Raw genomic sequence first — 26,708 nt, forward strand, 5'->3', positions numbered from 1 at the left:
GACGACGCCCCCGCCGAGCCTCTTTTGTCTTCAGGCGGTCGTGAGGAGGCCACGGGATGGGAGAAACCGGATCGCCGGCCCCGGCCGACTGGGAGCCCACCCAGGCCGGATTCAGCTCGGTCCCGGCCCCGCCGCGAAGCGGAACCCTCCAAGGCACGGCCTGAGGGGGGACACAAAAAGGACCGGCCCGCGGGAGCCGCGGAGAACTTAGCTCCGGGCGGGAACCACGTTGCCTCGCTGAGCCCCTTCCCTCCCCGGCCGGCCGCCAATCCCAGCCGACGCCACTTGGGTGGCCTGGACCCGCCCTCGCCGGGCTGCAGAGCATTTGGAGCCAGGCCTAAGGGGCACTGGTAAAAGGACCGCCCCCAGGGGCTCCGCCCCGCCCCTAGCTCCGCCCCGGCCCTGTCTCCGCCTGCACCGCAGAGCGGAACCCTGAGTCGTGGCCTGAGGGGGAAAGAAAAAGGGGACAGCCCTCAGGAGCCGCAGAGAATGCGGCTCCGGGTGGGGGGCAAGTCTGCTTCCCTGAGCAGTGGCGAGGAGGCTCCCGGGGCGGGTGCCAAGCCCACTCAAAGCGGGAAAAAGAGGCCCGCCCACACTTGGGCGTCCTGCGGCTCAAGATTGTAGCCCCGCTCCTGCCCCGGCCCTTACCGCCTAGCAGAACCCGAGTAGTAGGGTTCTCCAGCTACACCCCTGGCGCCTGCGACCTCGCCCCTAGCCACCTGGTCGACACTCCCTGGGCCAGTCCCGCAGTTCATCCATAGGTCTACGACTTGAAACTTGGCATTCGTTACAGTTTCTCTTGGCCGCTAATTACCTATAGTTCACAATTTTTGGCCTTGTATTCATTGTCTACGAAAATCTGGCCCACGTATGAATTCCACTGGACAGCTAGACTAATGTAATCATTGTTTCCACAAGCTCTTGCTAGTCTCCATGCATTTACTGTATGCTTGGCCCATTCAGCCCTTCCTCCTCTTGACGATCTGAAGTCTATTTCTCGGTAAGGGCCAGCTCAGATCCTCCCTTCCCCTCCCCTCCCCATTCTCTGAAGTCCTATAGCAATTTGCTTAGTAAGACCTTAGGACTTGGAGTCAGATCAAATTGAGTTCAAATTGCAGTTCTGCCATTTACAAGTGGTGTGACCTTTGGCATGCTGTTTTAGCTGTTTGAACTTCAGTGTTCTCATCTGTAAAGTGGGTATAATAGCACCTACCTCACAGGGTGACTGAAGATCAAGAGGATGAGTATAAAGCATTTAGCACATGCCTGACTCATAGAAAAGTACTTAATAAATCATAGCTGCTTTCATCATCATTGGCAATAATGTATTGCCTCCTGATGTTATGTTTTCATACACAGATGAAGCATGTTTTTCTAACTGGATTGTAAGTTACCACTGAAATACTCTTTGGCATCTCCTACCATGCCTGTTACAGTGTTGAGCATGTAGTTGGAGTTCAATTAACGTTGAGTGAATGACAATGAAAATCAGTCCTGCTGAGCTGGGTTCCCCTATGTTTGGTCCTTAACCAAGTTCTTGTTAGATATTTCAGAACATAAATCTATGGCTTTACTCTGTCACTCAATTAAAGCACCAAACCCCTCATCAGCTCACGTACTGTTTCTTAATTATTGGCTCTTGAATTATGCAAAAATCCATGTGATGTGCCTCCGTGCAGAACTTACTATGGTCTAGGGGATAAATAAAACTAGACATTGAGTTATCATCATTAAATCCCATTTGGAATCTGAATATGTACTCTTACTAGAATTTTCATGTATTCTATATTTAAAAGCTGGGATCATTGTTTCTTTTTATTACGGCTTTTGTTCACATTGGGTGCTTCTTCAGGAGTCCATTTTGCAGTCATGGGGGAAATAACTGATGATCTTTACTTATTACGTGGCATTTCCACCTAGTATAGAAACATTTTCATTTCTTGATCTCATTCTTTACTAATTCTGCTATATATACACACACACACACACCCTTTTTGGTATATAGCCAGTCTACATTCTTAGGTTTTGGTCTATGCTTTAATGCATATTATCATGTAAGCTATGTTTTTCAATAAGCTCAAAATTCTGGGATAAAATCAAGAAGGATGGCTACCACTTTTTAGCTTTTAAATTTCCCAACAAATTTTAGAGATTCATTTCGAACTAGTAACTGTGCTATATTAGAACCAGTTTCATATCTTAGTATCCTCATGTCCCTGAGATACAAAACCTCCATATCTTGGTCCCCATATCCATGAAGTCTTTCCCTGATTGTCACCCAATAGAAACCTGTCTCCAAGTAATTTCTCAAATATTTGCCAAAAATCAGATATGGTATATGATGGGGAATACTATCATATGTTTCTGAAGCTGATTCATGATCTTCATAAAGATGAAAACCCCAAACTGGACCCTGGGGTAGCACCACGTATAGCTTGTTTGATCTCAACCAGAGGGTCTGCCCATCATTCTGCCACAGAGGCTTCTTTCAAGCCACATGTCAGTACCGAAGGTGGAAACCAATAAATGTTCCTTTTGGAGGGTTCAGGTCTTTGTAAGGAAAAGCATGCCATCTTTGACCCAGAGGAGAAGATCAATTCTGAATCAGTTCACTGCAAATAACCAATTCACCAGATTTACTTATTTCTATGACAATTTAATTTTAGTTAACTGGAGATCATTTTGCTTTTCATTACAACATTTTAAAGAATATTGAATTTGTCTCTGCTCTAGTTTCCTGTAGCTAGTTTGAGACCGAGAGGTAAACAGAGGAAGCACCAGGGAGCATAAGATTTCTTCATGGTGAGGAATATATTTATTAAATATCTTTAAAAGAATATGTTCTGGAAGAATATATTTTCAATTTTTGTCTGCTCTGACTTCTTGATGTTATACCTGGAGACTGAGGTGAAAAGAAAAAAGAATATACTTATAAGAATTCTTTGCATTAAAGATTATGTTCTTATGTTTACTCAGTTTTTCCTTTTTCTTGTCCTTCCAACTTCAACTGCAGCAGTGAGGAGCTGAGGCAGACACAAACGGAATAGTCCTTAAAATGCGGATATGGGGACAAAATGACACCAAACAACTCCACTTGGTGAATTGGTCACTCAGTAAATTAGATCTTTGTGCAAATGGCCTTCAACAAACCGACCTGCCTCCTAGGTGACCTCATTAGACACAACTCGGTATCCCAAGAGAAGACGTTTGACCATTTCTGATGAAACAATCATGATGCTGCTCATTGAAGTTACCAGAGTTCCTTGTGAGATTAATGATTACAGCGTGTTTTGGAAAAAACTTCTCCAATGTTCTGAGGGAGTATTTCTTTAAATACTGGCTACTGCTCTGACACTTCTTGCACCACCTCTGCCTCCTTACAATAGTCTCAGATTGTGGAGCCAATTTTAAACCCAAAGGGAGATGCTTCTCAGGAACATTCTCTCTGTGTCTGGCTCCCTATCTGTCTGAAGTAAAAAGAAATAGACAAAAATTTGGCTTAAGGACCACAGCCCAGACACAAAACACAATAGGAAAAACAAGGGGGGTGGGACCTAAAGGTCACTGTGCATGCTTTTATGTACACTTTGTTTACATAATCTGCTTCAGGAGATGGGTGTCTGAGGTCTCGCCCCCCCCCCCCCCAAATCTAGAGTATCTCACCACCTTCTTTATCAATTTAGTACATCTTTGCAGGAGCTGAGGATCTTGGAAGGAGAGATTGCTCGGAGACCTCTTGCTTGAAGACCATTTAGAGCTCCCACATGCTAACCAGCAACCCAGAAACACCAAATCCTGTCCTCACCTTCCTGAAATCCTACTGTTTGCTGTTGAGCAAACAAATACTTGGATGGGATCTGAATCAGGTCTCATACATTACCTACAGGCCAATGGCAACATGTGTTAAAGAGATAATCTTGAAAAAGTAATGGGAAAATGGAAAAGACCTCAGGAACTGATTTCAGGAGGCAAAACAAACCCTGCTCTAATTTCACAGTCACAGGGAACCTGCTGTTTCCCAAAAGATGCTATTGTTGTGTTTGTCTTAATCAGGCACATCCTACCACGTCATGCCACGCCACCAGGGAAAGAGCTCACAAATGTTTTCTCTTTGTGGAAATTACCAAACTTAAAGGACTTAACTGCACATTTATTTAGTTGATTTTAACATTTTTGTTGATTTAACATATAAATACAAGACAATTAAATAAATCAGAGAAGAAATATTGCAAAGACAAATCAGCACTCACAGAAATGTATTATATTATCACTATGGTTAGTCTGGGATACAACATTCACTTGAAATATATGCAAGGGAACTGTAGTGAAAGACCTAACTAAAGGGTTTTGAAATTTTCCTGATAAGGACATACTTGAGGCACTGCTCAAGCAGATGTAGGTGGGAAGCAAAATAGACCCTTTATAACTAGGAGCAATCAAGGTTTGAAGGTTTGATACATGTAGAAACAATAGCATTGCAGGATAGTTCCCTGTTCCCAATAGCTGCTCCCCCTTGTCACTTTTCAAGACTTGACACATTTAAAAAAATAATTATAGATCTGGCTTGGCCAGAGTGTACCAATCATAACAATCAACAATGTACCATGCAGCTGCCTTTTAAAGAACAGCAATATGATTTTTTCCCCTTATATATATCTCTCTCTCTAAAAAAGCATTCCTACTCTACTCCCCTCTTCTGAAAGCCTCTGGGATTTGAGAAGTGGCAGTGTATGTATCTCCTCCACATTCACAATTTTCCTGACATATGGTCTAGATTACAGTTCCATCCCTCTCTGTGGCCAAGGTATTAAACTAAACATCTTGATGCAGATTCCACAATCTGATAATTAGGAATGAGGTTAAGGGATGGGTATCAGTACTGCATGCCGTGTACGGCTGTACAGGTTGTACCCTGTACAAGGATGTACCCAATAGGGTGAGTGGGGCTAAAATCTGTCCCCCATTCTGTTGGCCAAACCATGAGCCCATGGGGCTGTGTCTGCCCAGTGGGGGCACCTTTTTCTAACTTGTTCAAAGGCACTGTATGAGCTAATTGTGACACTGTCTGCTTACACTTTCCCAGTCTGGCTAGCATCATTATTTCTTGAATTCAGTGAAGTTTCTGTATTTCACATCCCATATATTCTCCAAAAGGAGCTTTAGAATTCACTGAAACATCAAGGATTTTTTGAATTATCACATTAAACAAAATAACACAACCATGATTCTACCAAGGAATAATTTTACACAGTAGAAAATAAATACAAAAAAATGTAGAAGTAAGATATTTAGCATGCGAATCACTAGAATTTAGCTTTTATACAACAAAGGCATGCACAACTAAACTCACCAACAGGCTGAAGTCAACAGTTGCTTTATATGATGTTATCAAAGATAATTTTAGCCTCTATAAAATGTGACTGGCAATGAACTACTTTTTTTAACACAAGTCTTATTCTTAGTGTGTTGTGTAAAACCAATCTTCTTTCAAAATGAAGGATAAGACACCAAATTGCAAATGTCTGAAAACCATGGTATAACATCTTGGTTTCCTCTTCCAATAGTAACCATTGCCCTCAATTAGCTTATGCTTCTCCAGAGGTTGATGAGTATAAAATAAGTTGATTTTCATACATCTCACATTGTGTAAAAGGTAAAATTGGACATTTCACACTGTCAAGCATCAGGCTTTGATTTTAGAAAAAAGGAATCACATTTGCTCAATAAAGTGTAAGCTTCCCCGCTTTGAAGTCCTTCTGAGAGCCATACGGCTTTTACCATTGCAGGAATCTTCTTTCTCATTAAACATGTGCTGTTTTCCAGCAAAATCATGAAGGCACACATCTCCATTCTGAACACCAAAAGAAACCCCATTCCTCTCCGTGGAAGCATTCCCTGTACAAGGAAAAACAAAGTCACTGTCGTGAAATATCCACAGAAAGCATTAAAAAGCAAACAAACTTAAACATCACTTTATTCGTAAACATGCACATGTAAAACATATCTTTTAAAAATATTTATGACATGTATTCATCTTTTATTTATTTTCCATTCTTTCCTTAAGGACACTCAAAGTAAGCACAACGAATTGGAGATGATTCAGAAATCAGTACTCTATGGCAGTTTTTTAAATAAATTGGTCAAAATATGAAGCAAAGCAATATATTTTATTTTAAAAGGCCCATTTCCTAACTCTGGTTGAATACATATTGACTTCAAGTAGTAGCATATGTATAATATAACCTAAAGTAATATTTTGGTCTCCCCAAAAGGTTAAGGTTAACAGATGTCCCCATATATATCCTTACAAGGTTCTTGGTTCCCTGAGATTTTTATAAAATGAAACTTTGTACTAGAGAAACCCACAGCAACCAGATACAACAGTCATGGCAAGAGGAAATCTCATAGATTGCACTAGTCCCTCTCACTAAATCAGGTAGGACTGATTCCCAAGAGGAGACCACCAATTCCAACCTAAGAGACCAGGCCAGGGAACAGCTGAGAGTTGTAGAGCAACTGTGGTTTCCCGCCCCGAGCAGGCCCTGAACCATAGGGAGACACAGCTGCTGAGATCCTCTAGCTACTCGGCACCATCCTTCTGACCATTACACCTTTGGGAGACAATATAGAAAGTTGAATAATAAGCCCATTTGTTAGTTCACGACATAATTATAATAGCAAAAATGATAATAACAGTGCTGGGCACTTTATAAGTATCATCTCATTTATAACCCTACGGGATGGGTACTATTATTATCCCCATTTCACAGATGATGAAACTAAGGTTTCAGAAATTAAGGGCTCTGCCCAGTTACACAGCTCACAAGTGATGGAGTCAACACATGATGTTTCTTCCAGAATGTGAGCTTGTGGCTCTGTGGACCAAATGAGATGGCTGCTGGCACCCACGCCTCTATGGGCGTTCATAACTGAAATATGTCATATTCACGCAAACTAGGTGATGGATAGAGTTAACGCGGCTCCATTTGTGACATAGCTCAAATAGGGTATGTGACTGTCTGAGGCAGCTGTTCTGATTCGGGCATTTTGATTTGAGGACATTTTGGTGCAGGAACAATTTGAGCTGATATAATAAACAAACCATTAAACTACCAACTTCTTTTTTGAAATTGCCAGTTCCATTCTTTGTCCATCCCAGATCCTAGTGCGAGGACTTGGGAGTCAGGGATGTTCATGTGACATGCACATTATGCAATATTAAACACTTAGCCATTTGGGGTGGCCTTAAAATGCACCCCTACCCTCACTGTCAGGCATCAAAAATAGCTGTGTCAAACCAGTCGTGTCAAAATGTGCTGCTTCCATCAAATCTGATTTCCCAAAGGATGGCAACATGTTGACAGGACTAGGCAAGTGAGGCTTCATCTCTGAGCTCTTTCTAAAATATGGACAAATCTGGTTATGGATTAAAAGCCCCAAACACGTGTTGTGATTCTAAGGCTTCTTGATGAACCAACTCACTCCTTTGATTTCTCTCCTTTCAACTTGCTTTTTCATACTAATTTACCCACCAGCCTTGATTCCCACTACCTCTCTATTTACCTAATTGAATCATTCCTGATATAGCTATTTGGCATAGAGCCCAGAGCTTTCCTTCTGGTACCCACAGCAAAGACCTAAGGCCATATGGCAGCTGTTTCTCATCTTTTACAGCAGTGGTTCTCAACTGGTGAAATTTTACCCCCAGGGGACAGCTGGCAGTGTCTGGGGACATTTTTGGTTGTCATAACTGGGGGTGGGGTGCTACTGGCTCTAGTGGGTAGAGGCCAGAGATGCTGCTAAACATCCTGCAATTCCACAAAAAAGAATTATGCTGCCCAAAATGTCAATTGTTCCTGAGGTTGCAAAGCCTTAATTTTGAGACATCCTACTGTATTTTAAAAGTCTAGGCAAACCACCAGGACCTCCCATCTTTGGGAGATTGGAAAACTATTTGTAGATGTATGAACCTTCTCACAAATTTACTTGAATTAGTCATGAAAAGACTAATATTCTAAAACAATGAATAAAGGCAAATTCTCCAGGGAAGGAGATAATACATCAGCAGAATTTGAGTTTTGATAAAAATGCAAAAGATATATTAAGAAGCAAAAGAAGGTAAAAAATAGACAAGCTTTTATGAGTAATGCACAGCCCAGTCTTATGAAAGAAAATGTAATGAAAGTTTTAGCTGGAAATATCAGAATTAATGAGTAAAGGATGCACAGCAGCAATAATCTGTTCATATATTGGTGACATATTGGTCACTAGTACTGGTCACAAGTCATCTTCCAGTATTTGATATATTCTCGGGGATTTGGGTGCTGTCACTAGGCAGCCACATTGTGGGAAAGAATTAACAAACATGAAAAGACAAAAATCGGAAGGTTTAAAAGTGTTAAAGATGTGTATGATTACAGACGTAATAAAAATTGATAGTCTTATTGGCTATTTTAAGTACTGCTCTCACAGAAATAGCACAGTACTGAAGTCTTTGGGCAATACTTAAATGAGGATTTGAAACGTTAAAATGCTTAGGTCGTCATCAATTACCATTACAAAAAACTAAATCTTAAAAAAAAAATGTTGTTCTGGTATTTGCTCTAAAATAAATAAATTTGGATGAATAAACTTTTTCTTTTAAAAGGGAACCACATATTTTGATCCGCTAGTCATATATGCAATTATTCACTTCGCTTAGCAAAAATGTCATTAAAGGATAAAACTACTTTAAAAAATAAACACTAGCTTGAGAAATACTATATTGAGACATACATACCATTCCCGCTTGCGTGTACTGAGCAATCGTTATTCACTAGCAGTGTGGTGGAGTTAGTGGAGTTACTGTTTGACTGTAAGGAATTTGAAGAGCTGGACACTCCTTGGTTTACAGTCTGCTTCTTTAAACCATTAGTAGCAGTTTTACTCCAGTCTACAGCAGAATAAGCATTACAGAAAAACAGGGCGGTATGTTGAAGCTCAAATGCAAGAGACAGATCACAGTAACAAGTTCTAGCAACTGATTTCTCACTTCAAGATCTTCCTGAGAACTCACACACTTCACAATTTGATGTGATAAAATGTATTTTCATGTAGATTCTATACATTTGTCCTTCAAATGACTGCCTGGTTAAAGCAACCTATATTCTGGAACTAAAGGCTAGGCTAGGGGCCGGCCCGGTGGCGCACTGTGATAGTGCGCCGCTTGGGAAGCGCAGTGGCGCTCCCGCCGAGGGTTCGGATCCCACATACAGACCGGCCGCTCACTGGCTGAGCGAGGTGCGGGGGCAACGCCGAGGGTTGCGATCCCGTTGCCGGTCCCGGTCCGGTACGGGAGCGACACTGAGGGTTGCGATCCGTTGCCGGCCACGAAAAAAGACAAAAAGGAAAAAAAAAAAAAAAAAGGCCAGGCTAATTTGATTGTGTCTATAAATACCCACTGAATTAGGTAGTAATTCAGAGCCTCACACTGCCTTAACAAGAACACAAATCGACTGTGTTGTAATGACTAACAGTTCTGAAATCTATGGAAATGACTGAACTATGTAATATATTTACATGAGAGTACTTCAGAAAGTTTGTGGAAAAATGTAATTAAGAGATAATACAAATCTTTCCATGAACTTTTTGAAGATCCCTCCTGTGGACTGCTACTTTCCGAGAAGAGACTCCTGTGCCCCCCAGATACTGCAAAGGTGGTGTTCATAGAAGGTATTCATGTAAAAGGAATTTAGCTTTTCAAACAGTATTTCATTTTTCTCATTATCTTAAAAATGAGCTATTTGCTTTACTACCCAATAGGGCATATGTGAGAATAACATAAAAATAACTAAATGTATGTTATAACCAAATAAACCAACATATGCTAAAACTTTTACACAAAGTCTGGCCCACTAATGAATAAAGCAACCAACAACCAGGACCTGTGGAGAAAGGGTTGAGTCAAGACTTTAAAAGTTTTATGAAGGTAAATATTAAAAATTACTTCGGAAAATAAAAAACATGAGCTCAACAGGAAATAAATTCTAAAAATTTCACTGTTGCTTCATTCAAGAAGCAGCCAGCCCATTAATTCTATTACTCACAAAATTCCCACATATGAGTAATTATTTTTTAATTCACTAGGTTTTTTTCCCCTAATGTTCACAATCAATATTTTCTGTTGAGCAGATTCCATTCACTGATTTCCAGATCGGATGGACTCTCTGACAATGATTGCTTTGATTCTTAATTTACACAATCTTTTCCTCGAGATATAAGAGGGGGAGAAAAAGTAAGGTAAATTTTTACCAGAATTTTCAGCCAGCCGTAATTTCCCACAACAAAGATATCGCCTCCATTGCTTCCTGACATTGTCTTTTGCTACGCAGTAAAAGATGAATATGAAAAATCCTAAGGAAAAAAAAACAACCCACAATGACTTTCAAACTAAAACCTAGATGTCATAAGCTTACTTTGCACTAAAGATAAAATCTTTGGCAGTTGTGGGTAAAGTGAAATTTTGCAAATTGAATAAAAAGTCCAAAGTCCTAGGAAACTGCTATCAAAAGGAACCTGGGGGATGCCTTTTTAAAATCTTTGTAAGATAAAGAATACTTATAAAGGAATGAGAACTTCACATTTCCAAAATTAAACTCACTGTCTCTCCGCTCACATCCCATCCTTGGCCTTCCCTACCTTGGAAGTACAAGCCATCCACCTGTTTTCCCTCTCCGTCTGGGCTTATGATCCATTTCCAAGTTCTGTCAAATGCCATCTCCTGCACATGTCTCACATCCCTCCCTCTCCTCTTCTCCAGCCCACTGCCCTGGTCCTCGCCTGGGCCTTCCCCTCTCCCCAGCAAGCCTGGGGCACTGCAGAGATGTTCTCATACACCTTCCTGCCTCCCTCTGTCCTGCTCAACGGAAGTTTCCCCTGGTGTCCTGGAGAGCAAGCTGAAGACTTGAAGGGGCCCTTGGCCTCCCATCCACCTCCACCCCCCAGTTGTTCAGGCCATGGCTCCTCACATAGCCCCATATCTGCCACTCCTCAAGGATTTGGCCAAAAAATATTTGCTGAATGAATGGATAAATGTGGGACCATGAGCATAACTGACTCTATCTTAGCCCTTCCCATAAAGTCACACAGTAACTAGAGGAAAGGTAGTTAGAACAACAGACAGGAACAACCTGCTGACTGTGAGGAAGGAAAGATCGAGTGCCAGTGTGACGATAAGCTGGCCTGGCCACCTGCATCAACATTTGGAGCTAGTTACATTAAGCTTGTTTATGAACTGCCTATAGAAACCTGAACTCAGCCTTGAACTAGTGTAGAGAGAAGCTTGGCACGTGCCTTTGAGTTGCTGTCCGCCTGATCCATTACTCTGTAAGTAAGTTACCCTGTAATAATGTTCTTTGCTTTGTCACATGGGATGACCATTTTGTTGTTTGGCCTCGGGATACCTTTCCAGTTAGGTGGACAATCTGCCCTTGATCTACCTTCAGACACTGAATTCTGGGTTCTCTCTCTTCCCAACCCCCAATCATCTACTTTAAGAACTGATGGATTTTGGACGTGGCCGGGGCCATTGTGCACACAATAAGCACTTTATGAGAAGACTCCTGACTTAGCAACAACTTTCCGGGTTCTGCATTGGCGCAGTTCTCCCAGTTATATCAACCTAATGGCCCCTCCCCCTGTACATTTCAAATCTAAAAGCTAATATAAAGTCTCACAAACCCATTGTTGGGGCTGTCCCCCATTTTCAGGGCAGCCACAGGCGGTCCTCCATTTTGAGCACAGCCTGGCAGATTTCTTTCTTTCATAAAGCTTGAATGGTACCCAGCACCTTGGCTCACTTTCTTTCAAGAACCTTCATTCGAAAATGCCAGATTTGCTTCTGGTAGGGGACACATGTCCACCCTCAAGACTGATATCTGAGTATTGCACACCTTTGTTTGTCTGTTACCCTGGGAGGCTCCCCTTGGTTGTGTCAGGGGAGAAACAACATGAATGAGAGAGGTCAAAATGGGGATACCCATGGCCAAATCAGAACCTACACATATCTCTACTGTGAATTAGGCATAAGTTCTCTTTTATAGATGAAGCAATAAATTCCTTCTATCCATTCATATTCTAATGAGAAGATATCCTGGGGAAGTTAAGAAAAAGAGACAGGTTCAGTTTCCACATTAAACATGTGAGGGCAGGTACCCAGCTTTTATTTTAATGATTAGTATGATTTGGGCATATATATTTTTTCTGTTAAAGTGTCTATTATTTTTAGTATGCCATTGTTGGCAAACAAAACTTTTCTTAAAACCCTTAAAAACAATTTGCTCATTTGTTTGGTTTTGTATTTAATACCATGTAGTGCAACACCTGGATATACCAATTCAGGAAATAGTATATTGTAGGTAAAAATTAACAACTGTATATAACCAACAAGCATATGAGGGGCCTTTAAAAAGTTATGGAAAGCTTTGTATTATCTTTTAATTCTATTTTTTCCATGAACTTTTTGAAGTACTCTCTGGTTTCCTCCAAATAAAATAAGAACCAACGGTCAAATTAGGCATTTAAATTTAACCTCAGGTTGGGATTTCTTTGAAAACCAGCAAAATGATCTGTCGCCTGCTTGAACTACAAGAGGATGCTATGAAAGCTAAAACCAACAGGAAAAGATAAAAACAAGCAGATGAGAGTGCAATTAAAAGGCATCCCAACAGAGGATTTGGAATAAAAGGACACCAAGGGACAGTGAGCTATTGCTATTGCAATGTAAACCTATCAGCCTGCTGGGCTTTTAATGCTAAAGCATTGCCATTAACAATGAACAGATGACAGGCCTTTTATAACACTGCTCTAAAAGAATTAGTAGTTTGCTTTTCTAAAGAATAAACCATGAGGGTTCCAAAACTTCGGTAGCTGGGCTTCATGAATAAACGGGAAGCTCCAAGTAAAGGGTGACGCGCAGAGCCTGTCCCTTTCCTGCAGTGCGTCCTAGCACAATGACTTCTCAGGATGAGCCCCTGGGCAAGACTGATGCCCCTGGGGTCTATCTAATGCTCTCCCATTTATCACTGTCTCCAAATCAAACAGCGACCTAGGAGGTCAGACTGGTGAGTCCTCATAGGGACATTTATGGTAGATGCGCTTTTCTGTGGGCATGCTCTACTTCGATAGAGTTTTTTTGGTTGTTTTTGTTTGTTTGTTTGTTTGTTAAAAAGTAAGGAACCAAGTGAAGGCAGAGCAATTGGCTCTCCAGAAAGACTTCTGGCAGGTTCCTCTCAATATGATCTCTCCGAGGAGATAACGATGGCTAAGGAGAAAACACTATTTCTTGAATTTAGTGAACACCTTTCTTCCAAGGATCTGAAAGCACCCTTTTTCAAAGAGAAATCTGTTTTTCAATGAATATATCTTAAGCCACTAATATGCTACTTTGCAGATACTCTTGTAGTAGCGATATTTTCATATTTGACTGGGATCATTCAGTTCATATTTCATGCTATAGAGCTTACCTTGTAAGGTATTAAAGATGGCAAAGAGATACACGAAGGTGATGTTAACTGGTCCCCATGCAAAGAAAGCGAAGCCCCAAGTAATTCCCAGTAAAAATGTAAGGCCGGCAATACTCCTTAGGTCTTGAATACTGGTTTTTCTCTGGGCTCCCAGTTGCTTCTTCTTTTTAATTCGGCAAAGCTGAACCAGGACCACAATGAACATGCTGACGTTCACCAAAAATATCACACAGAAATATCCCACCACAGTAATATAGAACACTGTGTTGCTGTTGATCCAGCAACTGGAATGTGGGGGAAAAACAGGGGGAAAGCATACATATTACAATGATGAACTAGAGTTCAAAATGATACAATGAATCTACAACATTTCACTGGAACATTTTCTGCAAGAGAAAAACAACAACACTGCTGTTCTCCACAACCGTTTATAGCTCTAGGGAAAGAATCTAAGAGTTGATTTTAGGATACTTGATGATTAAAAGTATTTTTAAAATTGATTTTTTAAAACATTTAGGATTTGACTACTGTAAATCCTAGTAACTCTATTCCATGAGTCTTTATTAATATAATGTAAGTGGTATTTCATTTTTATCAGAGGCTAATAAAAATATTTTCAAAATAGTTCCCCCAATTCGTTACTTAAACAGCAGCATGGCATTTCCAACTAGCATATCTCATTACATATGACCACTGAAGGCTACTGTTAGACATTTCTGCATTTTATAGGGATGAGAGCCAGAGTCAATGTGCTGATTAGATCCTCCATGTCTTGGAGAATTCTGTTTTCCATTTTACTTAACATTCCCTGTGGGGGCTTTGTACTCACAAATCATCGGGTGAGCCATTGGGGAATTTCCCATAGGATCCAAGCCCATAGTTATCTGGGGATATAGTCAGGACGATGCTCACAACCACAGCTGGTACCCCTGGAAGATGGGAAATATGGCTTACACATAGTTCTAGTAACATTCTCTTGACTTCTTATGGCAGAGACAGGCTGGGTATTCACCAAACTGCTTCTTTTCCTCTTCGGCACATGGCTCCCTGGCAGGTAGGTGTGAGTGGCCACATGACTAAGCTCTGGCCAATGGGACGTGGGCAGAAGTGACTTGCTCCACCTCCAGGCCTACCTTCTACAAACCTCCTTTGAGATCTTTCCCTCTCTCTTTTTCCCCATAGTCGGAGCAACCCTGGAAGCCCTGTCTTGAGGCAGAGTCTCTATCAGCTTGGATCCCTAAAGAACTAACTGCAAGCCCATCCCCTGAGTAACTCTTCCACCCCTGCTGCACATGAGCCACAAAAGATCTACTGAGATTTCAAGGCTTATCTGTTATAGCAGCTAGTGTTACCCTTAACTTCTACATGTCTGAAATGTAAATTTAAGAGTCAGCAATTCCTGATGAATCTTTCATTATGAAACCAAATGTCCTCAATTGATTATTTGGAACACATCGATGGATTAAGGAGCCTATCCTGGCTGAGTTGGGGTGGTGACTTTCACTATGGGGGCTCCGTCAAGGGCCCATGGGCACTTGCACTTAGAGGAGGCTCAGCAAGAAAGCTCCTCCAAGATTAAAATGGCTTTTGGCTGGAAAGGAGTCACCCTCACTCCTCCACCCCATCACCAACCCACCCCGTGCCACCATCTCACACAGACCAGCCAGACATTGTCTTCAAAGCTCTGGTCAACAAAAAAGAATTGCTTTTCATAGACCAATTGGGTTGCCTGGTACAATCTAATGTAATATTTCATTTAATTCCTTTGTATTTGTACCTTCTGGTGACACTGACATATGATGATTTCCTAAGTGAGACACTTTTCTAAAAATAAAATATTGGGGGTGGGTGAGCTCATCCTTGCCAAGGGGATCTGACCTTTCAGGCTTCTCTAAAGAAGACAGAATCTGCACCCAATATCCGGAGCAGTGGCTTACCTTTCTGGGACAAGTGGGGGAAAAGGTATCATTCTGTTGTTGTTCACAAAGATATAATGGCAGGCAGGGTGACAAGGGTGGCGAAGGGTTTGCAGTCCTGTTAGGTAGGGAACGTTTAGCCTGAAGAGGAGGAGCGAGGCTGGGGGTGATGGCGGCTGTGATCTAGTGGAAGGGACATGTGTAAGGGCTCAAAGCCACGATCGGCTGTTTTCCAGCTTTGAGAACTGGGGATAAATCACATCATCACTTTGAGCCAGTTTCTTCACCTGCAGTTGGCAATAACTACCATACTTGTCTTTAATGGAATTACTTGCATGAAAATGTGCTGAAAAATAGGGCTTTTGTACATAATGTTATATATTACTTGTGGATTATCTAAAGGACTCACTGGCAGAAGAAGTATCAGTTTATTATTTTTAGCCTGGGAGAGCAACACCAAGACCATTGGTAAGTGCCACCAGGAGCTGACTGAACCTAATGGACAAACAGAACTGCAGAGCTTTAGAAAATGGTTATTGGCTGCCTTGTAAGGTAATGAGTCCGCCAATAATGGCAGTGTTCAAGCAGAGGTTAGATTGTCTTTAGTTTAGGATAAGTCAGGTCAAGTTGAGGAGGCTCCTATATTGGGTGGAGAGCTAAATGAAGAACCTTCAAGATCTTTGGGGAGTCTAAGGCTTTGCGATTTACTACTAATAGGTCAGATGATCTGAAATAGTGAGCCAGTGTGGCCATGAAGTTCCATTAGGCTGTATATGTACATTCTCTCACTCTGCTCTTCTGAGCATACTGTTGTCATATGTGTCTGATATCTGCGAGGCACAAAACAGAGTGAGACTGGCTGGGAGATCAGGAACCGAGAGTTTGACCTCATCACCACCAAGCTTTTTCAATTTACTGAGCACCTTCTGGCACTTTCTGTGCCAGGCCCAATTCTAGTTGCTGTAGATACAAAGAGGATGCATGGCCCAACCTCAAGGAGTTTTATGTTCATAACAAATCCAGAGGAAATATATAGGGGTTCTAGAAATAGACTCAATAAAGTTGCTCTTTGGGCAGTGCAGCCTGTAAGGAGTAAAAAGCTGTTTTAGAAACTTTCCAAGTGTGATCTGCTTCATCATTGTCTCTACCTGATTAAAAATCAAAACACTGGAGAAAAAGTAGAGAAAGTCCAGGCAATGTGCTAGCAGACTTATACATACCCCAACCAACAATGCAGAATTTAAGGATGTATTTTCGGATGTAAGTATTAAACACTTTGACCAGGGCCAGGTACATATGGAATGCTTCCAGGCCCATCCATGTGAATGAGACCAAGAGAAAATAATGAAGAAACACAGCCACTGAGATGCAGAGGCCTCTCGTGTGATACAGAGCGATCCACGAGTCCAGGAGGAAGACCAGGTTGAGCAGCAGCAGGGCAGTAGACAGCTGAATGAGGATTTTGGAAGGGTAATCCCTCCGGATCTTTCTAAAAGGCAAGGGCAAGAGAATCAGCACTGCATCCTGCCAACCCTTATGTAAGCATATTTGTCAGGCTGTCTCTGAGTTCTAAGCAATTTATTTTTATTCTTTGGTAAATGTCTCTATGCATAAATTTCCTCTTTTTGAGTGTGTGTGTCTATGGGGAGGACATTAAAACCACAGCTATCACCAAGAAAGGAAAAATCTAAACAGGATCATCTGTGATAACCATATAGAAAATTTGTGTCTATATTTCTGTGGGACCTTAAACATGCCAACTGTTGACCCACACTTTTAAATAGTTTGTAGTACACTCTATGGAGCATCCACCCAATTTCTCCCAAACTACTTCTAGAAGCATTGCTGCTGCTTTTCATATAATAGGCTGCTATATTCTGATATTCAAAATATAGCCAGATTCTCATATTATTTTATGTTATTAGTTAAAATGAGATCATGGAAAGAAGAGTTTAAACTATACCTAAATGTAATGGTATAGGAAAATACAGCTAATTGATGACATGTACATGTGTATGTGTGCAAAATTAGATCTGGTGAAATCATTCTGAGTCATGGCTGCCCTTATGGTAATTTAGTCTCACTAATAATATTTCCAAAGGCCCCCTGGAAGATCTGCAGTCACAGCTGGACCCTAAGTTTGGCACTGAAAATAAATTTGTACATTTCCTGATCTGTGTCCAAAATCGAAATCCCAGAGCCTACATACAATTTCACTTAGTTAATGTAATGAAAATGCCTCTTTCCTTCTTTTCCAATAGGACTTGTTGTTATTCTCCCCCCAAAAATGACTAAAGGGACCCTTGTGGAAGCTTGAAGGAGATGTGTTATTTGGAACATCTTTCTTGCTTTGACCTACAAAGCCACATTCACTAAGTATCTATTTTTTTTCAGTGAGGTTTTACACCCTTATTCTTCTTCATCCCCATACCAGTTAATGTATTTATTCTTTTGTGTTTGCTTGGTATAATTTATAAATTTATTAAACATAGTTCTTAATGCTGTTCATGGTGTTATGGTCTATTTCAGATTGTAAGCTCTTGGATTTTGGCATCTGCATCCATCTTTTATTTCACACATAATGTCTACTAGGTACCACACATCATCCTGGGATACAAAGATGATTATGACACACCCCACCTTCAGTGAGCTCACAGAATAGTGGAAGAAAGCAAGCATATAAACCAAAAAGTCCCATAAAGGTTTATACATAGGTGCTCCACTAGGTGGGTGTACAGGATAAGGCAGGCCGAGCAAAGTGATGAATTAATACATTTTGTGACTGATGTGAGCACTGGGTCCTATAACCCAAATTTCCAGTTGTGGATACTCACTCAAAGGCTATGTAGGTTACAAGAGTAACTGACAGAAAAATTGATGAAAGCCCACAACCAATATACGTAATAAATGTCAGAGCCATGATTTGATCAGATGGTAAGGATGTCCGAGATAGGTCCTGGAAAATAAAATATTGCTTTCGATGATCACATATTTTAAAATACATACAAGAGGCACGTTTTGAGTATTCTAGGTACGCATTCATAGTCTGTTCAACAAACCTATGAGGTAGGAACAATTATTATCATCAGGTAAAGATAAGAAAGCTAAAGCCTAGAGAAGTTAGGTAACTTGCTCAAGGTCACACAGCTAGGAAGTGGAGGAACCAGGATTCAAATTCAGGTCTGGCTGACTCCAAAGTCCACATACTTGATCACTACATTATAGTGCACCAGAAAAGCACCAGGCTAGGAGCCTAAAGACTGGAATTTGGCTCCTGTTTTTTACATATATTAGCTCTATGACCATGGACGATTACCTAAAAAATGAGTCTAAATTCTGATTTTAATACAATGACAACACCAACACCCCATTCTATCTATCTTGCAGGACTGTTGGGCAGATTAAATGAGATCATTTATGTCAAAGTGAGTTGTAAAAATTTTAAAGTGCATTGTAAACTTAAGTATTTTTTTTTACCCATTCTAATCTGAATTCCTCAGTCCTCTTAGCTATTTAGAAGAGAAAAACTTAAATGTAAGAATAGAATGTGAAGAAATACTTGTATTTCATGTTCCAGGATTTTCCTGCAGGTGCATTTGCTTATTAGAAGAGTAATTTCATTGGTGTATAATTAGCACAATATCATGAAATCTGCTGATCTATCAAAGTCATACATCAGATTAGACATTGCAGTGTGATGCCCAGCTACTCCTCAGACCCAGAATCTAAGGCCACGTAGCATGGTATTACCAATAGAATGCCGAAGCTTGTAAGGTGGCTGCAGGTACAGGTGGTTTCATTCCGCCTCCTGTCTTTGACGGAGCAGCCATCAGATGACCAGCCTCCACTGCCACCTGTTGGCATTGGGAAGAGTATCTGTCCCATCAGTAAAGCCACAGCACCAATGACTCCCCGCCTCCCTCACTCGCCCATTCCAGACTTTAAGAAGGTTGTAACAGGAACCTACCGTTTCTGCCTAAGTCCCAAAATACACATTTCACTGTTAAGTCATCCTGCAGTAGAAAGATAAATCACAAATAATTAATTTGCTGAATTGAAAAACTGAAAAGCCATTAGAAAAAAAAGAAACTGTGGTATTTTTTATTTTAGACTCCTATGTTTGATTTTTGGAGAGTTCTTATTTTATATGGTCCCTAGAAGCAAGTGAGCCCCATGTAAGTCAGCACCTCTTAAACTGATCAATTGTGCATAGAAATCACCTTGGGGCCTTGTTAAAATGCACATTCTGACTCAATGGGTCTGGGGCGGGGCCTGAGAATGTGCATTTCTAGGAAACTCCCAGGTGATGCTGGTGCTACAGACCACACTGTGAGCAGCAGTGTTATAGATGATGCTCAATGTGAACTGAGCTGAGAGGATTCCCTGTTTGGAGGTAAAAAGCAGACCTGCAGCCACATATCCACATGCACCAAAATGCAGCAGTTGATCAGAGCCTGCTTTTGCACCAATCCTTCTTGGAGGTGGTCAATTATTAGGCATGTTAAAATCCAACGGAGTGACTATATGATTCTAGTCTTACATACTACTCCAACTGAGTTGAAGGTTCTTTCTGCTGGGTCTGTCTTTTTCGGGCCATATCTTACAGGCATAGTTTGTACACGGCGTTCCTGGTCAATGAACAAACCAGACTGGCCTCTCCCCACCTGGTTCGAGTCAATGTGCTTTAATGTGACGGTCACGTTTCTTGTCAAGTTCTTGATGGTTAGGTTTGCGACACTTGATGATATGACGTAGCTGATCAGAGAGAGGTTCTCCAGGGAAGGGTCCTAGTACACCAAAGAATCAGCAAGATGGCAAGGGAAATGAAATATTATCAGAGAGTTTTAGAGCTAGAAGGGATGCTAAGAACTATTTAGTTCACATTGTTTATTTTACCACATAAGTCAGAATTTGAGGGTCAGGGAATAAAGTGAGTTTCCCAAGGGACCACAGTTAGAAGCAGAGGTTGCTCCACTATGCAATATTCTAAATACTGAGTTAAATTGCTCAGATTAACACAACAGGATCTCATGAATCTTTAAAGGGAACATAATGTTAAGCCATTTAAGCTGTGTGTCCCTGAGTAAATTACTTAACCTCTCTGTGCCTCCACTGCTGCATCTGTAAAATGGGGTAATAACAGTCCCTCTCAGGGTTGTTGAAAGGATTAGAGTTAACATTTGTAAGCACTTAGGATAGTGCTTGGCAATTAGTAAATACTATATAAGTGTCAGTTATTGTTATTTATCATTACCAGAATCATTAGGCTGTGTTTTAAAACGAACTGCAGAGTTTTAGCAATTCCTTTGACTTATAGCAGGCTTAAGAATATGTGAGGACTGAAAGAAAATCCCCCCACCTCCAAGTAAAACCTGAACCAAAAGCAGTGAGCAGCCACTTTACCTGAAACAGGGCAGGTGTTTCGAAAAAGTTGAACTGGACCCTGGAAGCTAGTTCCATATCATTAGGTGGTAAATTACTCATTAGTGATGAAGGCAGAGTAATAACACCAATACTGTTCTGAGGAGCCTGAGTTTCCAGAGAAACCTGAAAATCAAGTGAAAGATAATAAAAATATCTGGTGCTAGTATATTGAAGAGATGGAAAACACAACTAATTAAGACTGAGGGTCCCACAAGGGCTTGATCTGTGGATCTCTACGTAAGATGGCTTCCTCTTCTGTTTCTCTGGTTGCTACTAAATTAAAGCAAGGATATGTAATAAGAAGATGAGGCCTCCAAGCAGGAAAGGGAACATTTTAATGATATACAGAAATAGCCAAAAAGTGCAAGATAACTACAGACCCCAGGAAGACCACAGCAGCAGACATAACCAAGGTAAATGACCAGTTAGGGTAATGTCTTCATAGAACCACATGCACTACAAAAGGGAAGACTGAAAATTAAAAAGCAAGACTTGGTTTTATTTGGATGTTTCCATACCCCACTCCCTCTAATGGGTGGATAGAAAACAATAGAAGCAGGATTGATATGCAGCACCACTATACCCAACAGTGTAGTTATAACATTTGTTAAAATATTTAAATTGGTTGATAAATAGCTGATGTCCCTGCCTACCTCTCCCAACTGCCTAGGAGACTCCCCTGGACAACCCCCCTCACACACATAAAAATCCATAATCCAGCTGCTAAAGGGTTAACACAAGGTGCAACAGGGACCTCTGACACCTTGCTCCAGCCAAGACCAGTGTCTTTTTTGATTCTGTGGTGCCTCACAATGTTCTAGATGTTACACATTTTGAATATCAACCCTGACTATAAACAGTAATTGCCTCAATCATGAAATATAACAGGGACTACAATTATACACAGGAAATGTTTTTTCCACAATCAATTACAATATACCTGAATATTCTCAGGGTCTTGGACTGCAAAGGTAGTTGTGTTGAAATTACTGGCATTCACTCTGATCACGGTCAGAGCCAGAGAGGAGGAGGTTAGACTTATGGTCTCGTTTGAAAAATTCAGCTGTAAGCCAATGTCATCCACTACTTTTAGCAACCTGTAAAGATAGGTGGCAGTTTAATTCCAGCATTCCCACTTTTTCTCTCCATTCTAAGCACAATATAGAGTAGCAACTTGAGAAGACATTATGAACCTGGTACTCGGGAGAAAAATACTTGGCTGTAATTAATCATGTAAGCAGCATCTTTATTGTTAAAGGGTCCCCCTTGCCACCATTTCCATTTGCTAAGTCCTACCTTTGAGCCAGAGGAGCCAGCAAGACGGGTGAGGAATGAAGAAGTTTGCTGACTTGGTTTATCATTTCTCCCGCGACATTAGGCTCCAAGCTGCCCAAGGACAGAGCCTTTTCCATCTGGAACACTTGGTTCTCAAGATCAGAAACACTGCTGGTGTTGACAGTCTCTATATCAAAGAGCCAAATCATTTTATGAACACACGATAAAAAAATCACTAATAAAGATAAACATATATAGACCCTGTGACCTGGTAAACTCAATTCTAGGTATTTGCCCCAGAGAAATGAAAACATATCTTAAGAAGACTAGTTTACAAGTGTTTATAGTGGCCTTTTTTATAATAATCCCAAACTAGAAATAACCCAGATGTTCATCAACTGGAGAATGGATAAACAAACTGTGTTATATCCATACAGTGGAATATTATTCAGTGATAAAGAACAATTACTGATACATCCAACAACATGGATGAAATCTTCAATTTTCCAATACATTCTCTTAAGTGAAAGGTGCCAAACTCAGAAGGCCACATACCATATGATTCTCTTCATATGACATTCTAGAAAATTCAAAACTGTAGAGAAACAAAACAGATCAGTGGTGGCCAGGGGTAGGGGGTAGTGGGTTGATGTTGGCTTTAAAGGGAAACAAGGGAACTTTGGGGGTAGAGGATAAGTTATATATCTCGATTTTGATGGTTACATGACTGGTGGTGTTTAGCCAACCACACAGAACTGTAAAAATTTCATTTGTCCATGACACTGGATAAATTTTACTGTATGTAAATTATACTTCAATAAATCTAACTAAAAAATATAAAAGCACATTAGTGTACTTAGTATATACTAATATAAGCCCAAGTATGCTTGTATTTAATTAATATCACATGTACAGAATTTTACGTGGGTCAGCTCTTTTGTGAAAAAGAGAATATTATAAAATCAATAGCTGGACTATCACCTATAAGTCTGATATTTAATAGTGTTTTTAATTGGGAAACAATGATACAAACCTGTCTTTAACAACAAAAAAGTTTCTTAATTCCAACATCTAATATCCTATTTCTTATTTTGCATATTCCCTTCTAATGTTTATCCACGTGTATTTACACTGTTAACAAACATAGTGTGCAAACTACTTGTTGGGCTATTTTCATTTCATATCAAGACTTGAAAAATGCCCCCAAGTTTCTGTATCTGTTCTGTGACTTACATAGTTCCTAATAGTCATTGTGTTGAAGTGGCTTATCTTATGTAATCATTCCTTTCTTGTGGAACTGTTAGGTTTTCTCTACTTTTTAGCTACCCAACTGTGCATCTTTTATGCATGTGTCACTTTGGTTCTGCTGTTACAGGAATAGAAGCACAAGCGCAGGAGGCCACCTTGATGGGTTTTTGTGTAGCCTGTTAAGTTGACTGTAAGGGCCAATGGGACAGCTTTGGAAAGGTGGGCATCTACAGCTCACAGTAAACTTCAATTTCACTTTCTTCTTCATCAGCCATTGAACCCTCCTTTGACTAGAGCCCTAGTGATTTTACAATTTGGCCTTAAATGTCCACATTTATAAAAAAATGATTTGGGGAGAGCAGTGCAAATTTGAAGAAATATCAATTCATTTGGCAGAAGCTCCACATCTCCTGGGGATGCTAGCACCATGGTGGAGGATGTGGGGGCCACAGCCTGGGCTCCAATCTAATGCCACCAAAAACTTGGCTTGTCCTCCCATCCTCCAAATTCTATCAAATGTCATTTTATTATTATTATTGTTTTTTTTTTTTTTTTGGCAGGTGGCCAATAGGTGGATCCAAACCCTTGACATTGGTGTTATCAGCACTGTCCTCTAAACAACTGAGCTAACTGCCCAGCTCCAATCCTCCAAATTCTAGAGGAACACCTGCTTCTTACTCACTGAATTGAAACTCCAGAGAGAATCCATAATTCTCTCTGTGTCTTCGCCTCTTCCCTTCTCTGTACTACTGAGCCTACTTTCGGCTTGGGAGCCCTTTGCAGTTCCCACAGAACTCTCATGCACACTGTTGTCGTTCTCAACCTAGTACACTTAGCGTGATGATTTTGATCTTTACATAGAACAGGCTGAGTCAGAAGGAGTCAAAAGGCTTGTCCCAGAGGCTGCTGCTTGCGAGGCCCACGTGCAGACCTGAGCTGAGGTCTTCTGAATGTCTCTCACCTCCTACGGCTGCCTCACCTTAGTCCCATCTCTGTCACTCTGTGACTGACCGATTTTCAAGAACACCAATTTTTTCTTTTGTCCTCTGTCTAAATGGAGCTATTGTGTTTAATAGTTCAAAAGTGTTCTCTTCAGAATGTTGAAAACTGTGATCCAACATCCTTTTGTAGGAGAAAGAAACCTATAAAATCTCCATCTTGATAAAATGAGATCTGTGCTTGTCTCTTAGAACTATTTCTCCACTATCTTGATGAAAAGCATGAAACTCAGCCACATGTCAGTTTCCTTTAGACATCCACGGATCACATCTTTGTATGTCTAAAGGAAAGCTCTCGAAATCAAGCAAACATCATAAAAGGAAAGGCTCAATGTGGTCTTATCACAGGTAGCTTGAGCTGCGGGCTGGCAGCTGCATTTCAGGGAGGCACATTCCAACAACCGTAGGGGCAGCATGGCCCCTCATATTCACCTGTCTTGCCAGGAGGTGCGCTGGTGGCAGCGACGTTCGTGGGGGCGGACGTGGTGGGAGAGGAAAGGGTGGATTTCACAGGTGGCGGAGTATGGGGAAGACTGGTTTGGGGCCCAAGGGAAGAGATACTTCCAGTCTGGGAGTGCGTATCAATGGCAGGGCTGGAAGATGTGCGAGCTGAAGGCTGCGGAGAAGGAAGGTGACTGTCCCCTGTTGGAAGGGGAGCATTGTGGGCCACAGGTGGATGACTGAGGGGCTTGGCCAAAGAGAAGGCACTGGAGATCTGGGAAAAAATAGTGGCCTGAGGTACAACTGGGATGGACTTGCTGGAAGAGGAAAATGGTGGGCCATGTGGATGATCCATGAGACAGACAACGGGATCCTGCAGATCACTGAAGGAAAAACCAGAGAGATGCACGTGAGATGCGGATGAGCTACAGAGGTGCCAATCTCCTCCTCTGGCAACCATCTGACCCTGGCAAGGTGATGCGGCTACATCAGGGACCTGCTAGTTATAGCCTCTGCCATTTCATACCCTCTGTGCACCTGCCTCTGCCCACTCCTACCATCTACTTCCTGGGAGATGAATTAGCAAGGAGGGGTGCTCTTTTATGAATCCCTGGTTCTGGTTCACTAGTTCACTGCTGCTCTGGGGCTCTCTGCCTTAACATTTATCACTCAGTTGAGGAAATCTTGTCACATTTCTATGTGCTCCTGGGGGAGGGGAGCTGGCAAATGCCCCATCAGCCAGCTGGTTCCCAAAGTCGGCATCTGTCCTGATCAACTTTATACTGCTATAGTCAGGCATGTGGCAACAGGCACATGGTAAGTGACAAAAAATGTTGGTTGAATGGAAAAATGAATCAAGCTGGGGCCTAAGGGGTGGTCCCCAGCTTGTCAATCAGCTATGTCCTCAATGTTGCTTTAGCTCAGTGGTTCTTAATCTTGGCTGTGCATGAGAACTACTCAGAGAACTTAAAAAAAGAAATCCATCGATCTATCTCTCTCTTTCTCTATAGATTTCTGTGGCCTGTTTCTTAGTGTCTGATTCAGTTGGTCTTGGGATAGGGCGTGGGATTCCTAGGTAGGTCTATTTTCTAACCTCTTGTGATTTTCATGAGCATCAAAGGTTGAGAAGAACTCACCTACATCTGGCACAAGATCCATCAGTCTTGGAGGGGTGATGGAGGGAGGAGCAAATCGAAGAGACCATAAACTTTTACCCAGGGAAGACTCTGATGGATGCAGTTTTAGATGCAGACTTTGAATACCAATGAGAATGTGTTCTTGGAGCTTCTCTTGGGTGAGAGCAGGGAGGAATATCAGTTTGAGGGGCCTAAGCAAGGCATATGCATAAAAAGAAATGCCAGCTGAGTCCAGTCTGGTGGGCACTTGGCCATAGGCCTCCCTGCACCCACTGAGGTTCAGGCAGCAGTGAGGACACAGGGTGTTGGAGAGTCAGAAAGACAATGAGTCAAGAAGCCTTGGCTAGGGTTCCAGTTCTCACTACTCCTCTGGACAATTTACCCAACATCTGTGAGACTCCATTCCCTAAATTGTATACTGTGGCAACCCATCTGGCCAAGTTGTAGTAAAGGTGCTTTGTAAAGTGTAAATTCAATTCTCTTTGGATTATCTGGGAACCTGCAGAAGCCAGACCCCCCAATACAGGCTCCCACTCACTGGCCTCAATTGTGAAGAGGTTGCCTGGTATTGCTCTTGACACTTAACGCTAGTTTTAGCCCTCTAGCCACCGAGTGAGGCACACAAGGAAGAGGCAGAGCAGTAGTGGGCAACACCAGCTGTCCATTAGAAACCTCTAGAGCCCTTTAGTGCCAGTGCCTGGATGCCCACTCCAAACCAGCTGACTGGAATCTCTGGTGGTTGGCTCAGGCATCAGTATTCATTTTCAC

The 26,708-nt window shown here is 41.5% G+C and overlaps 1 protein-coding gene across 13 annotated transcripts in view; it reads right to left on the minus strand.

The window, feature by feature from the left end:
- Nucleotides 1–4,129: 4,129 nt before the first annotated feature.
- GPR64 (G protein-coupled receptor 64) overlaps nt 4,130–26,708 on the minus strand; it is an 80,777-nt gene continuing 58,198 nt past the window's right edge. For 12 of the 13 annotated variants that reach the window (XM_008579954.1, XM_008579944.1, XM_008579914.1 and 9 more), the window contains 14 exons: nt 24,796–25,187; nt 22,139–22,304; nt 21,783–21,939; nt 20,822–20,965; nt 20,083–20,205; nt 19,386–19,431; nt 19,169–19,272; nt 18,253–18,374; nt 16,639–16,907; nt 14,332–14,431; nt 13,503–13,786; nt 10,291–10,392; nt 8,780–8,932; nt 4,130–5,895 (listed from right to left, as the gene is read on the minus strand). In XM_008579954.1, the coding sequence (XP_008578176.1) occupies nt 5,711–5,895; nt 8,780–8,932; nt 10,291–10,392; nt 13,503–13,786; nt 14,332–14,431; nt 16,639–16,907; nt 18,253–18,374; nt 19,169–19,272; nt 19,386–19,431; nt 20,083–20,205; nt 20,822–20,965; nt 21,783–21,939; nt 22,139–22,304; nt 24,796–25,187 (2,347 nt within the window). In that variant the 3' untranslated portion in view covers nt 4,130–5,710. Of the gene's footprint in view, nt 5,896–8,779; nt 8,933–10,290; nt 10,393–13,502; nt 13,787–14,331; nt 14,432–16,638; nt 16,908–18,252; nt 18,375–19,168; nt 19,273–19,385; nt 19,432–20,082; nt 20,206–20,821; nt 20,966–21,782; nt 21,940–22,138; nt 22,305–24,795; nt 25,188–26,708 lie in introns of those variants that run through there. The other variant, XM_008579963.1, reaches the window with a different exon arrangement.

This window comes from Galeopterus variegatus, unplaced genomic scaffold (assembly GCF_000696425.1).
Source record: "Galeopterus variegatus unplaced genomic scaffold, G_variegatus-3.0.2 Scaffold82, whole genome shotgun sequence".
Lineage (NCBI taxonomy): Eukaryota > Metazoa > Chordata > Mammalia > Dermoptera > Cynocephalidae > Galeopterus > Galeopterus variegatus.